General features: G+C 60.3%; 2 protein-coding genes across 2 annotated transcripts in view; one reads left to right on the top strand and one right to left on the bottom strand.

Moving 5' to 3' along the window:
• The first annotated feature begins 879 nt into the window (after positions 1–879).
• On the top strand, positions 880–8,812 carry CYC1 (cytochrome c1). The gene is made up of 7 exons (XM_067560168.1): positions 880–1,031; positions 5,584–5,777; positions 6,104–6,230; positions 6,471–6,628; positions 7,095–7,255; positions 7,487–7,587; positions 7,781–8,812. Exons 1-7 carry the CDS (start codon positions 936–938, stop codon positions 7,883–7,885), a joined length of 942 nt encoding a protein of 313 aa, XP_067416269.1. The 5' UTR covers positions 880–935; the 3' UTR covers positions 7,886–8,812.
• A 464-nt stretch (positions 8,813–9,276) lies between these two features.
• The window catches only part of SHARPIN (SHANK associated RH domain interactor), a 45,730-nt gene continuing 38,511 nt past the window's right edge, over positions 9,277–16,495 (bottom strand). Inside the window, exons 10-14 of the mRNA XM_067560144.1 lie at positions 16,155–16,266; positions 15,513–15,692; positions 10,755–10,853; positions 10,205–10,348; positions 9,277–9,536 (exon numbers count right to left, since the gene is read on the bottom strand). Of these exons, the coding sequence (XP_067416245.1) occupies positions 9,456–9,536; positions 10,205–10,348; positions 10,755–10,853; positions 15,513–15,692; positions 16,155–16,266 (616 nt within the window). The 3' untranslated portion in view covers positions 9,277–9,455. The remainder of the gene's footprint in view (positions 9,537–10,204; positions 10,349–10,754; positions 10,854–15,512; positions 15,693–16,154; positions 16,267–16,495) is intronic.

Here is a 16,495-nt window from a genome sequence, read left to right as displayed (position 1 = left end):
GCCCCCTCCCCCCCCGCACATCCATTGCAGAGGTGAGGTGCAGGGCAGTGGGTCCCAGCCTTTGCTGGGCCGCGGCACACCTTGAGACTCGGAATTATTTTGAGGCACGCCAGCATGCAGTCGCCAAATGCACTCATGAATATTCATGAGCCCATCCAGAACTCTGAGCAGTTTTTCAGACATTTCCGTGTTCCCCCTGCTCCGGCCTGAGGGCACAGCAGTGCCTGTACCCGGGCTGCTCCGCTGTCTGCTCCCGCCCTCGCCCCGCCGGGTGGGCCAGCCCGTGTCCCCACTGAGTGCTCAGCAACGTGGGGCGGGGGCGAGCCGCAACGCCAGCATGGGCTGGTAACGGTGGTGTAGTCCTCAGAGCGCCAACCCCTCGGGGCCAGGGACCACCCGGGACGAGACGGCCTGGCCTGGCCTGGCCCCGCGTGCTCAGCCGTGGGGGGGCAGTGGCCACACGGTGCCAACGAGGAGCTGAGCCCATGGCCAGGTCTGGCAGCAGCTGCATCCCCCCCCCGGCTCCTGCCTGCCCCTCCCCCCAGCTCCCCCTCCCCCGCTCACAGCTCCTGCCTGCCCCTCCCCCCAGCTCCCCTCCCCCAGCTCCTGCCTGCCCCTCCCCCAGCTCACAGCTCCTGCCTGCCCCTCCCCCCAGCTCCCCTCCCCCACCCCTCCCCCAGCTCCTGCCTGCCCCTCCCCCAGCTCACAGCTCCTGCCTGCCCCTCCCCCCAGCTCCCCCTGCCCCGCTCTGCCCATGCCCGCGCACGCAGCGCCAGGGGGCGGGGGAGGGGGTGGAGCCCAGCCCTGACCCCGCCCCCAAAAGGCCAGGGCTGCTTCCGGCGCGTCACCCCGTTGCGCCTTTCCCGCCCGGCCTCCGTCGGGCCGCCCGCGTGGTGCACGCTGGGAAGTAGGCGGACCCCCGGCCCCTCTCCAAGATGGCGGCGCTGTGGGCGGCGCGGTGTCTGGTGCTGCGGGCTCGGGGCGGCCCCCTCCTGCCTCCGCCGCACGGGCCCCGCCTGCGGCCCCCCCAGGTGAGCCCCGCCCCGCGCCGCGCCGCGCCCGGCCCCGACCTCGGCTCCGGCCCCCGCCAGGCCCCGCGCCCGGCCCGGCCCGGCCCTGAAGGTCACCGGGGCGCGGCGCCCCCGGACCCGCCGTCAGGAGCCGCTGGGAGCCCGGCCCGCTCCGCCCCGCCCTCAGCACAGCCCCGGGCCGGGCCGGGCACAGCCCCCTTCCCCCGCTAGGCCGGGCCGGGCCGGGCCATCCCTCCCCCGGGCCGCGTTACGGGGCCGGTACCGGCGGTGGGGGCCGGGCGGCCCGGGCCGCTGGGGTTTGCTGTGCCGGCCCCGCCCCGAGCCCGGGGCTTCTCGTGCTCCCGGGGCGCGCTGGGCTGCGCCCGCCGCTCCGCTCACACCGGCCCGGCCCCGGCGCGTCCCCTGCGCCCGGCAGCTTCGGGGGAAGGTGGGAGTTGGGGGGGGGCCCGAGTCCTTCGCCGGGGGCCGGCTGCGCGCGCGTTAGCGAGGGGGAAATGGTGCAGCGCCGGGCACGTCTCTGGCCCGGGCAGAAGCGGCCCGTCAAGGCAGGGCTCTGCCCGGCGCGCACGGGCTGGGCGGTGGGAGGCCGCCCGCGGCTCTGCCTTCCCGCTCTCCGCAGTTTCCTCCTCCTGCGGCTCGTGTGACCTGCTCCTGGTCACTAAACCTGCCAACGGCTCCACGGCCAAGGGTCTCTGGGCGGGGGCTGCGTGGCCCCGATCCCGCCCAGCGGCAGTTGCAGGGGGACCGGCAGGGATGCAGCTTCCTCGGGTGTGCGGGGGCAGCGGGAGCTTTCGCTGCCGCCAGGTGACTGTCTCCGTTCAGATCTGCTACCTGTCAGGGTATGCGCCTGTTGCCAGCCTTGACTTCCCCTGGTCTGTAAAGGCAGGCTGTTCTGTCCACAGCCGGCCTCCCCCCGGGGACTTTGTTGTGCTCCCTTTCCTGTGCTCGCTGTAGCTGGGCTGATGGCAATAAAGTCCCTCTGTTACATGGGAATTGTCCTCTGAGTTATTCTGCACCTGGTGAGGCAGCCTCAATCACCAGGCATTTTGCATCTTCCTAGCGCTGAGGAAATATGAACAAATCTTTCTCTCTCTGCTAAGGTCTGTCTTACAGTCAGCGTGGTTTTATTGGACAATAGGTCTTATCAAACCGGAGTTCGTTCTTTTAATAGAGTCCAAGGCCAGAAGGGACCGTTGTGATCATCCAGTCTGAGCTCCTGTATAACACAGGCCAGAGACCTGCCCTGCAATCATTCCTAGCGTGTACCTTTTTAGAGAGAGCCAACTGTGATTGGAAGATGGCCAGTGATGGAGACTCCACCATGACCCTTGAGAAATTGTTCCAATGGTTAATTACCCTCCCTGTCAAAAATCTACGCCTTATTTCCTGTCTGAATTTGTCAGCTTTGGCTCCCAGCTATTGGATCGTGTTGGACCTCTCTCGGCTAGATTGAAGAGCTTATTATCAAATAACAGCTGTAATAGATTTAGACTTTCATTAAGGCTTCATGACATTCTGATAAACTAGCGCTGTATGGTATCGGTAGAATACATGTTCTCTGAAACTGTACAGAGAAGGGCAACAAAATTAATAGTATGAAACAGCTTCCACATGAGAGAGATTAAAAAGCCGGGGACTGTTCATCTTAGGAAAGAGGCAACTAAGGGGGATTTGATCGGGGTCTATAAAATCATGAATGATGTGGAGAAAGTGAATAGAGATGTTATTTACCCCTTCATGTAACACAAGGGGTCACCCAATGAAATGAATAGGCAGCAGGTTTAAGATGAGCATAAGAAAAGTACTTCTTCCCGCAACACACAGTCAGTCAGTCAGAGAGGCTCCAGGATTGTATCCTGTGCAGCAGTGAGCGGATCAGATCAAGGAATCGTGGCGGATGAGCAGTTCAGCATGAGTGCTGCTGTGCCAGAAAGGGTTAATGTGATCCACGGATGTATAAACGGGAGTCGTTGGGAGGGGACTTTACCTCTGGCCATGGCATTTCTGAGACCCACACTGGAACCCTGCACCCACTTCTGGGGTCCACATGTTAAATAGGATGTTGAAAAATTGGAGAGGTGCAGAAAAGAGCCACAAAAATGATTCAAGGGCTGGAGAAAATGCTGAACAATGAGACTTAAGGGGCTCGATCTGTTTAGCTTACGGAAGATTGAGAGGTGACTTGATTAGTATGTACGGAAAAAACGCCTGGTACTAAAGTGCTCTTTAATCTAGCAGGGACAGGCAGAACAAGAACCGGCGTCTGGAAGCTGAAGCCAGACACGTTCAAATGAGACACTAGCTCAGATGTTTAGCAGTGAGGGTGATGAGCCACTGGAACGGACTCCCCAGGGACTAGAGATTCTCCCCCTCAAAGGCTTCACATCCAAGCCAGCTGCTTTTCAGGAAGCTTCCGCCAAACAACTTCCTGGACCAGCACAGGGGTAACTGGGTGAAATGCCCTGACCTGTGCTATAAAGGGGATCAGACCAGATGATCTAACTGTCTCTTCTGGCTTTAAGGAGTGGTATGGTGAGAGGCCATGACTTGTCCAGGCCACCTGCTTAAATCAGCATCAGCCGGGAGTTCCTGGCTCCGAGTCCCCATCCTCCGAGCAGTGCTTTCCGCGACAGGCGTTCCGGTAGTTACGGTGCGGCTGCAGCTGGCTGTGGTGTGGTACTGCATGGTGCTGGACTGGGCTGTGGTGGTCCTTGCGTTGGCATGGCTGCTGACATATGGTGCTGCAGATAAACAGCAGCAGCAGCTGCCCCTAGTTGAGCCCTTTGCCCCTTAGCTGAGTGGGGCTTGTTGAGGTGGGGCCACATGCATCCATGTGACACTCCCAGTACTGGCATCTGACTGCGTCCCATTGTCCTGCAATCAGGGTGGGTAAAAATCAATGATGGGGGGGAAACTGATTGTTTTATTTAAATTAAATACACTTTTGTTTTGAAAAATAAGCCTATTTAAAGCTAAATGTGAAATTGACAACCTGTGTCAAGGCCTGAACTCACTGTAATCCGTCAGAATCATTTAAACGGAACATAAACCATAGTATGAGGCACCCGTTTACTGCTGATGTTTTAAGGGAAGGCGAAGTACTGGACTGGTGGAGTCGCTGGCTGGGCACCTGGACTCAGAGTTTATGAAGGGCTGAGCCTGCTTTTGACAGCAGCAGAGAGAATATTGTCTTAATTCAGCATCTTCCTCCAGCTCAATTCCATGGCTGGTTCCGTCAAAGTTAACGCATCAGTTGGGGGCTGGGAAAGGAGGGACACTTTTTCCCTTTTCCAGTCTAGGAATAAAACCGAGGTGAGAGAAGATCTCCCAGCGCTAAAATGTTGATTTTCTGGTCGCCAGGTCCATCAGTTCAGTTCATTAACTGCAGATCACGCTGCCTTTGTTTAACCCGAGTTAATTTGAAATGCAGCACAGACACAGGTAAAGCACTGATAAAGTATCTGCCACGCTCCAGGTAGTTTTATTTCACCAATAAAAAAATTGAAAAGCTGTTCTGTGCATTTTAATTCAATTCCAGAGTCCACCCCACTAGAGCCTGCCCCAACTCCCAAATAAAGAGTGAAGCTAGTAAATAAAGGCACCATTCACCATTTTCTAACCTAATCCCGCAGGGAAGGTGGGGTGTGGCGTGGAGCACGGGTAGTGCTTACAGACGGTCTAGCTGCGCACCTGGATGAGGCGATGTGGCTAAGTGTTGAGCCTGTCCTATTTCAGGCACTTGGTATGTGGGGGCCAGGCCCCATCCCTTCTCGCCAGGGCTGGCGCGTGCCATTGCCCAGGAGATGCTGCAGGCCCGTGGTGGGTCACAGCGAACTGAGGAGGTGCATGGGCTGAGCCTGGTTACTGTCCTGCCCTGCACTGGGAGCTCTGTGCCCCTCAGCGTGTGCTCCCTGCTCACTCCCCCATGGACGTGCCTGGGTCCACTCTGCCAGGGGGGTGCTCTCCCGTGGAGGGCTAGTGGGCCTGGGCTTTCCATAGTCCTTCCTGCTGCTCCCCTGAGGGGCAGTTGCTGGGCCCAGTTCCCCCTGTGGGGTCTGTGTCTGGTGAGGGGTGGCCTGAGAGGCCTGGACTCTCACCCCATGTGGCTGGGGCTGGCTGGCTGGTTTAAACAACACCCCTGGCAGAGCCGCAGCCCACCCCCTGCTCGTTTTGCTAGCCCTCCATGGCTGCAGCTGGGGGCTGCCACGCAGACAGCTGAAACTTCAGCTCCCTGCTCCTGACGCCGCCGGGCCCTTCCCACTCTGTCTGGAGGGGGACCGGAGTCGTCTCCCCTCTGCTCGGGGGAGGTCAGTTCTCCTGTCTGTGTGGCACGACGGAGGGCGCCCAGGGCCCTGCTGCACTCCTGCCCCCCACTCCTCTCTTGGGGGCAGGGGAAGGTTCCAGAGGCTGGACCCTGGTCCCTCTGGGCAGCGCCACCCATGCCACCGGGTCGTGGAGTCTGGGGGGTGAGGGGGGCCTGCGGGTGTGGGGGTGGGAGGCCTGTCCTCCAGCTGCCCGAGGGGGAGAGTCTGAATGTTCCCGTCTGTTCCAGGCCAGCATGTCGTCGCTGTCGGGCATGTCCCGTGGCAGGAAGGTGGCGCTGTCCGCGCTGGGCGTGCTGGCTGCTGGCGGCGCTGGCCTAGCCCTGGCTTTACACACGGCCGTGAGTGCCGGGGACCTGGAGCTGCATCCTCCCAGTTACCCCTGGAGCCACAAGGGCCTGCTGGCCTCCCTGGATCACAGCAGGTACGTGAGGCGGGGCTGTCCTAGGGATTGACGGAGGAGGGCAGCCCCTGCAGGGTTCAGAGCACAGGCAGGTGGGGAAGCTGGTCCTGCTGGCTGGATCCCAGGGGTGACGGGTCAGCCCCCCCGCTTGGCTCTCGCTGGCCCTTGCCTGATGTCCAGGCTCCTGCAGGGGATGCTGGAGGCTTGGGGCCTGGCAGCTGCTCCCCACGGTTACGGCGGAGGGCTTGCTGTGGCTGCTGCTCCAGCCCCCTCCCGCTCACTCAGCAATGGGGAGCGGACGGGCTTCGGCCAGGCAGAGGGGCTCACGGCCACCTCCCTCTTCCCAGCATCCGGCGCGGCTACCACGTGTACAAACAGGTGTGCGCAGCCTGCCACAGCATGGACTACCTGGCCTTCCGCAACCTCGTCGGCGTCTCCCACACCGAGGCGGAAGCCAAGGCCCTGGCTGAGGAGGTGAGGCTGAGTGCAGGGGGCTGGCTGGGGGGGACATTTGCACCCAGCTCGGCCAGGTGACGCCTGTGGCTGATGTGTGCTGGGAGCGGAGGGAGAGCTGGGCTCGCTGCCGTGCGACTGCCCCCCAGGCCCTGGCTGAGGGGAGCAGGGCCTGCGTGGGTGGGCAGCTGGCCTCTCACCATCGGTGCGGGGGCCCCAGCCCAGGGCTCTGTGGCCCGGCTCAGTTTTCTCTCGTGCCAGGTGGAGGTGGTCGATGGCCCTGACGAGAACGGCGAGATGTTCACACGCCCAGGCAAGCTCTCCGATTACTTCCCCAAGCCCTATCCCAACCCTGAGGCGGCGCGAGCGGCCAACAACGGGGCGCTGCCCCCAGACCTGAGCTACATCATCAGCGCTAGGTGAGGCTCCCTCCAGAGTGCCCTCAGCCTCGGGCAGGGACCGGGACCGGGCCTGCAGCCCAGGGCTGTGTCTGAGCAGCCGGTACCAGAGAGCACGTCGTCCTGTGAGGAGCACACGGCCCGGCCCGCTGCACCACGCCTCCCAGATGAGCTGGAGCAATGCGGGCTGGGGCTTCTGTGTGCACATGGTGACGGTGACTAGCTGAGCCCAGGCTGCCGCCGTGTCCTGATGGGCCTGAGCACGCTTAGCAAGGCCTAGGCCGCCCCTCGCCTGCAGGAGAGTCGGGGGCTCCTTCCAGCCTCCATCGCGGGGTGTCTGCCATCAGCGGAGGCAGGGATCACACGGGGCCATCCCAGAGCCCGTCTCCCCTGCCGGGGTGCAGGGCAGCCGCACACATGGCGGCCCCGGCCTGGGGCGGCTGGGTCTGGCGAGGGCCCAGGATCTCACCCTGGCCTTGTCTTTCAGGCATGGGGGTGAGGACTACGTGTTCTCCCTCATCACCGGCTACTGCGACCCGCCCACCGGGGTAGCCATCAGGGAGGAGCTGCACTACAACCCCTACTTCCTGGGGCAGTCCATTGCCATGGCACCGCCCATCTACAACGAGATCCTGGAGTTCGAGGATGGTGAGAGGGGCTCTGCGGCGGGACCTCCCAGCCGGGGCGGGGCACTGTCCAGCGAGGGGCGCGTGGGGAGTGTGGGCTGAGGCGACTGCAGCCTGTGCCTGGAGTCGCTTCCTTGCTGGCTGTGCCCTGTGCTTCTCCCCGGGCCCTGGCCCAGCCTGCCTGCAGCCTGGGCTCTTGGCGCGCTCCGCCTGCGCGTGCGGCCTGGGCCCTGCTGACTCTGCTTTCTCCCAGGGACCCCAGCGACCATGTCCCAGATAGCGAAAGACGTGTGCACCTTCCTGAAGTGGGCCGCGGAGCCGGAGCACGATCACCGCAAACTCATGGGCCTGAAGGTGAGTCCCTGCCCAGGCGGCGCTGAGGCAGGGCTGGTGGGAGGCGTGGAGCGCCCTGCGCTGGAGGGGGGAACGCGGCCCATGGCGGCCAGCCCTCCGCTTGCCAGTGCATGGGTCGGGTTCATGCGCTGCTGTGGGGAGGTGCTTGGGGCCGGGAGCAGGGCAGGGCCTGACCCTTCCCTTTCCTTCCCAGATGCTGTTGATGATTGGCCTCCTGACACCGCTCATCTACTACCTGAAGCGCCACAAGTGGTCTGTGCTAAAGAGCAGGAAAATCGCGTACCGGCCCCCCAAGTAAGCACTGGGCCCGAGCATCCTGCCCCGTGGGCCTGGGCCGCACAGCCAGACTGCGGCCTCTGCCCTGAACAGGAATGTATGTACAGCTGGATGGACAGACGGGTGCTGCTCACTCCTCATGACACATTGCTCTTATTTAATGTCCTCTCCCTCTCACGCAGCCGCGCGCCTGCTGGGCCTCGGGGAAGGACTCTGGGAATGGGGGGCGGGGGGCGGCTGTCTGCACACGCCTGCTGCGGGGGCAGAAATAAACCCTTAAATCTTCACGGGAGACGTGCAGTGTGGTGGTCTGCCCGGCCCTGGGCCTGTCCCCGGGCCTTCGCCATCCCCAGCAGCCACAGCCTGCCTGCGTGTAATGGTGGCATTTATGAAATGGTTCTGCCCTGAGCTGCAGCTGTCTGGGGCGTCCCGGGCAGAGGATGGGCCCCGCCCCGAAGGACCCGTGCCCAGCACTGGGAGGCGACCGTGAAGCACACCTGGCAGTGGGGAGGGGCCCTGCGCAAAGGCCTGGCCTGGGTCCTCCGTGCCTGCTCCCCATGCAGTGGGGAGGAGCAACCCGCCCTTGGCCACTGCTGCTAGCGTCGCCCGGACTGCCGCCAGGGTGGGTGCTCTGCAGCACAGGCAGAGCAGGCCACAGCTGTGGGGGGCTAACCTGCCCCCCATCCCAGACCCAGGCCAGCTGACCCGGCCCCAACTCCAGGAGCTGGCCTGGGGGGCACGGCCCCTGGATTCCTGCAGGAGCAGCTAGGAGGTGAGGTCTCTTCGCTGCCCAGGTGGGGGGTGGCACCATTAACAGCCTGAGCTGCCCCCACTGGGGCCTTATGGTAGAAACTGACTCTTCTCCCCCTGGCGTTGTCAGCGGCTCCAGGCAGGCCTGGCACCAGGAGCCTGTGCTGCACCATGCCTGTCCTGGGGAGTAAATCCTTCAGGGCTCCCCCTGCAGCTCAGCCCCAGGTGGAGGGAGCGCCAGCCAGAGCTGCGCTGGGCCTGGGGGGCTCAGACTGGCCCGGAGCACTGTCTCTCAGCCCCCTACCTAGTAAATGACGGGATGGGGGTGCAGCTTCCCTGGGCCCTGCCCCTGCAGCCCAAAGGACCCCCCCGATGGCTGCTCTGCCAGCACGTCCCCCTCCCTAGATAGTTACGGGAGCTCCTTGCCCCCGCCGTGCAGCTGTTGCAGGGGGGCCCTGTTAGCCATTCAACAGCCCTGGGGTGGGGGGAGCACGCGGAGGTGACAGGGCAGGGGGCTGAGGAGTTCTCCAGGACACCTGTTAACACACACACACACACACACACTCCCCCTCCCCTCCCTCCAGCCCCCACTTAGCCCTAGAAGCCATAACGTGGCCCCGGAGCCAGGCACGCAGGGCAGGGTCCAGCCGCTCTCGGATCCTGGCCGGCGGTGGGGGCAGAGACGGGCTCGGGTGAGGGGAACACCGCCCCCTCCAAGCCCCACACGCAGCTACGGCTGGGCGCTCCCCTGGGAGCAAGGCCCCTGCTGGACTCTGCGCTGCGGGGGAGGCGCAGGGACATTCTGCCCCACCTCAGTCACACCTGCCCCGCTGGGCACATGCTCAGTGGCAGTTCTGGCAGCAGGGGTGACACCTCTGCCCATTGAGGTTGCAGCGGCAGCCTGCGCTGGTGTCGCCAGGGCCCTGCAGGAGAGGAGAGCGGGTCAGCCAGAGCCGAGGGGATGGAGGTGCCTGCCCCAGGCTGCTTAGAGGGGTGCCTTCAGCAGCATCTGCCCCCCACCCACCTTCCGTGGGGAATGGGGAGGGAGCTAGGGCTAACCCTGGGCTGCAGCCAGAGGGGAGCAGCACGGCCCTGACCCTGCCGGAGGCACCAGCAGGAACAGCCGCGGGGCCAGGAGCAGGGAAGGCTGCTGCTGCTGCCACCCCCACGAGTCTCCGGCGGGGAGGGGAGGGCTGCCAGCTCCAGCGCTGCCCCACGAGCCCCTTGTTCTGGCTGGCTTCAGGGGCTGCTCCCCTCCTGTTCCAGCCCACGCCCGGCCCTGAGCACCCATCTTCCAGCAGCTGGGGCATAGCCTGGGGGCTGCAGGAACCTCAGCCCCACTGCTTGAGGGGGAGCCGCTCAGCCTCTGCCTGCCTGGTGCAGTGGCTCAGGAGCTGGGGAAATCCCCGTCTGGAGCCCAGGGGAGGGGCAGCCCCCCAGCACGGGGTAGGATCCTGCTGCTTCGCACACCCCACCCCACTGGGGCTGTGTGGCGGAGGCAGCAGCGGGGCTGAGCACAGCCCCTGTGGGGGGAATTCCTTCCCCCCGGCAGGCGCTCTGGGGCCGGGGCTGCCTGGCCTGTGACACTCACCGCAGGCCCCCAGCGCGGCCCTTTGGTCACCCAGCAGATCTCCGTCTGGCAGACCGTGCAGCGGATCCAGTCGCAGCCGTCCTTCTTCTGCACGACGATGCGGCACACGGGGCAGTGCATGGCCTCGCCCATCTGCACCAGTGTCTGTGAGGGGGAGGCAGCAGGGTCACCTGGCGTGGAACTGCCCCGCCCCGCCCCCTCGCTGCGGGGGAGTCGGGCACCAGCCAGCAAGACACAAGCCTGGGAACCAGCGTGGAACCAAGCGGAGCTGCAGAAGGAGCCCGGCTGCGGGTCAGGATTGAGGGGCACTGGCAGAGCTGGGGGGAAGCCCAGGGCCAGGCTCGCTGGGGCTGCAGGTGGGGAGTTGAGGGGTGCTGGCAGAGCTGTGGTTGGGGGGTGCAGGGGATGGCTGGGAGTGAGGCCAGGAACTGGTAGCCCCATTTTACGCGTGGGGCACAGGCTTTCCCCAGGACCATGCCAGAGCCCAGCTGTCCTGCCCCCCCATTGACCTGCCCCACGGCCCTTTGCTTGCCCAGGGCTGTGCGCTCACCTGCAGCATGTCGTTGGTCTGCCGGGCAGCAGTGTCGTTCTGCGCCTGGAGCTGCAGGTCCTCCTGGTACTGGCGGCAGTCCTTCCCCTCATGGATGGCCTGCAGGGGTGACGAGAGGGGCCGTGATCAGCTTCCACCAGCCCATGGCCACTGCTGGGGGTGAAGGCCCTGGGTGGGCAGGCTGGGGCACTCGGCATTGACCTGCCAGGCCAGGATTTGACCCTTGGGCAAGTGCCATCCACTCGCTCAAGGGGGTCTCCCTCTGCAGCCTCCCCTCCCCTCCCCACCTCCTGCCCTTCCCCCACTGCTCCACTCCCGTCCTCCCCATCCTGCCCCCACTGGTCCAGGCCCTCACCCCTCCCTCCACACCTGCTCCATTCCCCCCTCGCCCACCTCCCCTGCTTCAGACCCCTCCTCCATGTCCCTCCCCACCCCCCTGCTCTGGTCTCCTCCCACTGCCATGAGCAAAGGAGGCAGGGGCTGGTAAGTGACCCACCAGCGGGGTTGGGTGTGTGGAACGTGGGGCCATCTGTGGGGAGGGGGCTGTAGAGGTTGGCTGGTCTCCACCTCGGTAGCAGTGGGCCCAGGATCCCCGGGGGCAGGCTGCCTGCAGTAGCCAGGAGGGCGTTAAACTAATAGCAAAGCGGGGGGGGGGAGGAGGAGGGCGTTTACAAAGAGGGAAGAATGGAGCATGCAGCACAAAATAGGAACAGCCAGAGGGGTCAGACCCATGGTCCAGCCTGCCCTGTAGCCTGTCTGCCCACAGGGGCCAGGGGCAGGGGCTTCAGAGGGAATGAACTGACCAGGGTGACCAGCCCGTCAGCCATTCCCAGCATCCGGCACGCAGAGGTTTTTCCAGATCATTTATGAGTATGTTGAACAGTTCTGGTCCCAGTCCAAACCTCTGGGGGACACCACTGTTTACCTCTTCCCATTCTGAAAACACCATTTATTCCTACTCTTTTTTTCCTCTCTTTTAACCAATTACTGATCCCTGAGAGGACCTTCTCTCTTATCCCATGGCAGCTTACTTTACTTAAGAGCCTTTGCTGAGGGACCTTGTCAAAGGCTTTCTGAAAATCTAAGCACACTATATCCACTGCATCACCCTTGTCCACATGCTCATTGACCCACTCAAAGGATTCTAGTAGATTGGTGAGGCATGATTTCCCTTTACAAAACCCATGTTGACTCTTCCCCAACAAATCGCGTCCATCTGTGTGTCTGATCATTCTGGTCTTTATTCTAGTTTCAACCAATTTTCCTGGTACTGAAGTTAGGCCGACCAGCCTGTCATTGCCAGGATCACCTCTGGAACCTTTTTTAAAAATTAGCGTCACATTAGCTATCCTCCTGTCATCTGGGACAGAAGCTGATTTACACCACAGTTAGTAGTTCTGCAATTTCACATTTGAATTCCTTCAGAACTCTGGGGTGGAACCATCTGGTCCTGGTGACTTGTTACTGTTTAATTTATCAATTTGTTCCAAAATCTCCTGTAATGACACCTCAACCTGGGCCAGTTCCTCAGATTTGTCACCTAAACAGAATGGCTCTGGTTTTGGAATCTCCCTCACATCCTCAGTCGTGAGGACCGATGCAAAGAATTCATTTAGTTTCTCCGCACTGGCCTGATCTTCCTTGAGTGCTGCTTTAGCACCTCAATTGTCCAGTGGCCCCACTGGTTGTTTAGCAGCTTCCTGCTTCTGATGCACTTTAAAAAATGTTTGCTGTTATGTGTGAGTCTTTGGCTAGCCGTTCTTCATTCTGTTTTTACACGTCACCTGCCAGAGTTTAGGCTCCTTTTCATTTTCCTCAATAGGATTTAACTTCCACTTTTTAAAGGATGCCTTTTTGCCTCTACCTGCTTCTTTTACTTTGTTGTTTAGCCGCGGTGGCACTTTTTTGGTCCTCTTCCTGTGTGTTTTAATGTGGAGTATACATTTAAATTGAGCCTCTTATGGTGAAATCAAGATGCTGAGAACGAAAATAATGAAGGACCCAAAGGGCGCGAAGAGAAGAAATTCCTGACTTGCCTCTACCACACGGCTGGGAGCCGGGCAGCAAACCAGCCGAATTGGAGCGGAGCAGAAATCCGTTGGAGCTGGTGTGCCGGAGACCTGGCGGGACGATTCCCCTGACGGGAAAGTTACAATCGATGGCTCCAGCCTGTTTAGGAAGGATCGAGAGGGCCAGCGGGGTGGGGCTGGGGACATGATGTCAAAAGGGGTATCACTTGTTCCTGAGTCATTGACAAGGTGGAAGACAATGATCTGGAATGCGCACGGATCAACGTCCTAGCCCATAAAGTACAAGATGGGGCAGTAGTTGGTGTCCGCTGCAGACCCCACATCCTGCTGGGGAAGAGACTGACTGGCTCCTTACGCCCCAGCTGCCATGTGTAGGGAACAAAACTGTGATCACGGGGACTTTAATCTGAGTGACACGTGCTGCAGGGCTCATGCTGCCGGGACTAGCACATCCTGGGACGTTCTAAGGAGTCCAGGTGACAATTGCCTAACTCCAGAAGTGTTGCATGTGACGCCGGGGGATTCTTTCTTGGACCTCATCATGCCAGGTCAAGAGGAACTGACCAAAGGACTACAAATTAACACAGCTTCGGTACAAGTGATCTTGAATTGACACGTCTATCATTTGTAAACACAATAAGCTGCAGCCCAGTAATATATATCCAGGGTGTCTTAAAAAGGCCAATTTCACAAAGCTGAAAATAATCATCAGCCAAATCAGCAGGAGGAAGAAGTTAATCAGAAAAATGTGAATGATCCTTGGGAATCATTTAAGAATTCCTTACTAGATGCCTCACAAGCCTCAATTGCGGAAGAAGACTCTGCTGGCTAAAAAACCAACCTGGCTGAGAGCGGAGGTGAAGGCAGCTAAAAACATATAACAACTGGAGGGAAGTTGACAGTAATGAATATGAATCAGAAACTAGGATTTGTAGCAAACTAATACAGGCAGCAAAGGGACAGAAGGAGAATCCTGTGGCCAGCAGAGTTAAGGACAAGAAGGATTTTTTAAAAAGTATTTTAGGAACAAAAAGAATCCTAACAATGGCACTGGTCCATTACCAGACGGAAATAGTAGAATTATCAGTAGTAATGCAGAGAAGGCAGCCGTGTTCAATAAATATTTCTGTTCTATATTTCAGAAAAAACAAACGGATGCTGTAGGCATATCCTATAACCTGCTTCCCGTTCCACTAGATCTCAGGAGGGGGTCAGACCGCGGCTACGAGACATTTTTATATCAGCAGGTCTGTTACTGTTGATTTTCAGTAAGTCTTGGAACAGCACAGTGGAAGAAAGCTACTTTTGTGCCAATATTTGAAAAGGTTAAACAGGGTGAGCCAGGCAATGACAGGCCTGTCAGCCTGACATTAATTCTGAGCTGGGCACAGTAATGGAGCAGCTGATACAGGATTAATGAAGAGTGAAGGGCGGGTGGTATTACTAATGCCAATCAGCATGGGTTGAGAGAAGATAGATCCTGACCAACTAATCTGGTGGTTTTTTAATGAGCTGACAAGGGTGGTTGATAGAGGTAATACCACTGATGGTCGAGAGTGAGACGTGTGGAGTGAACACTAGAGTGATATAAAACGAGCGTGGCACACGTTCAGTGGATTAAAAGCTAGCTAACTGATAGGTCTCAAAATGTAACTGTAAACGGGGAGTCGTTAACTGAGCCACAGGGACTGGGTCTTGGCCTTGTGCTATTGAACGTTTTTATTACTGACCTGGCAGAAAACACAAAATCATCATGGATGAAGGTTGCAGTTGATACACAAATTGGGCGAGTGGCAAGCAATGAAGAGGACAGGTCACATTCAGAATGATCTGGATCTCTTGGTAAACGGCACAAGCAAACGCTGTGTTTAATATGGCTCAGTGTAAATGTGTCCACCTAGGAGCAAAGAATGTCAGCCATGCTGCCGGGATGGGGGCTCTATCCTAGGAAGCAGGGACTCTGAAAAAGATGTGGGGGTCATGGTGGATAATCAGCGGAACATGAGTAGGAGCAGAGAGGCTATTTTACTTCTGTATGTGGCACTGGTGCCACCGCTGCTGGAAGCCTGTGTCCAGTTCTGGTGCCCACAATTCAAGAAGGATGTGGATAAATTGGGGACGGTTCAGAGAAGAGCCACGAGTGTGACTGAAGGACTGGAAAACCTGCCTTACACTAAGAGACTCCAGGAGTTAAACCTATTTCATTTAACAAACAGCAAGTCAAGGGCTGACGTGGCGACAGTCTACAACTGCCTGCATGGGGAACACGGGTTTAATAATGAAGGGGCTCTCCAGTCTAACAGGACCCGATGGCTGGAAGCTAGACAAATTCAGAGTGGAAATGAGACGTTCATTTTTCACAGAAGGCAATTAATTACTGGACCAATTTCTCCAGGGTCATGGATTCTCCATCACTGATCATTTTAAAAATCCAGAGGGGCTGTTTTTCTAAAAGCTCTGCTCTAGCAATGAGCTGGGGGCAGGGCTCCAGCCTGGGCTCGGCAGGGGGTCAGACGGGAGGGTCACACTGTCCCTTCTGGCCTTGGGATCGAGGAATCCCTGCCACAGAGCTGCAGCCGACAGAAACGACACAGCGCGGCTGGGCTGCTGGGGCACTGCGTGCTGGGGTCTCTAAGCGGGGCTCTGCCCATGTCTGCCCCACCGGCGAGCAGAGCTGCCTGCCCCCAGCAGGCCTGCCTATCCGCTCCCCGCAGTACCCCACGCTCACCTTGCAGATCAGGCAGTTGAGGCCCCAGCAGATGGGGCAGCGGAACTCGTTGACCATGTCCTCGTAGATGCACCAGCCCTTGCAGTCCACGGTTTTGCAGTGGTAGCTGTTCTGAGCACGCCTCTCTGCCGCCACCAGGCCCCGCTCCAGGAAGCGCTTGTACTCCTCTGCCGACACCAGCTGCGGCACACGGCGCCCCGGGAGGTCATGCCACAGCTGCCTCCCCCCCACCCCACGGCAGAGCCAGCCATGGGGCAGGGACAGGGCTACAGGGGCCCTTTCAGGAAGCTCTGCCCTGGGCGGAGGCTGGCTGTGGGGCAGGGGCCCATCTCAGGAGGTGCTTGCCTGGCTGAAGCGTGCAGATCCCCAAGATCCAAGTGGGGGAAGAAGGGATCCGATGGGGGAGCCTGTGAGGCTATGGGGGGGGGTTAGCACCTCCCAGCAGGTCCCTGGCTTCCTGGGGCCCAGGTAACATTTACCCCCCTGCCCCGCAGTGCCTCGCCCGGAGCTCCAGGGCTGCCCAGCACGTGCAGGGGCTGTCTAAGGAACAAGCCGAGACGCCGGCCCCACATCACCCACCCGCTGGGGCCGACAGGCCAGCTCTTGCGAGCGGGAGCCCCTGTGCCCACCGCCAGGACTCACCGCCCGGACCTCCCGTTCCTGGAGCTTGCTGCTGCAGGCGTAGGTGTCGTCGCGGAAGGGGCAGGAGACCTGGGGCTCCTGGCTGTAGCTGATCACCTGCCGCAGGCAGTCTCTGTGAGGACAGGCGCCGTCACCACAGGGATCTCCTCCCCCAGCATCTGAGCTCTCTCTGCCCCCGCAACCCCATGGCCCGGCTCAGCCCCAGGCTCCCAGCACAGTGCCAGCACTCGGGCCTCAGGGACGCAGCCCAAGCGCTGCATGGCAGAGACCTGGGAAGAGCTGTTGGCTCCGGCCCGGTCCCACCCTCCCCACCCCGTGGTGCCGACGTGCTGGCTGGGGGC

Source organism: Emydura macquarii, unplaced genomic scaffold, assembly GCF_026122565.2.
Source record: "Emydura macquarii macquarii isolate MOO-44397 ecotype Brisbane River unplaced genomic scaffold, CSIRO-AGI_Emac_v2 contig_2246, whole genome shotgun sequence".
NCBI classification, from domain to species: Eukaryota; Metazoa; Chordata; order Testudines; family Chelidae; genus Emydura; species Emydura macquarii.
The sequence above is the reverse complement of the archived record's forward strand: the minus strand, read 5'-3'. Positions and strand labels throughout refer to the sequence as shown.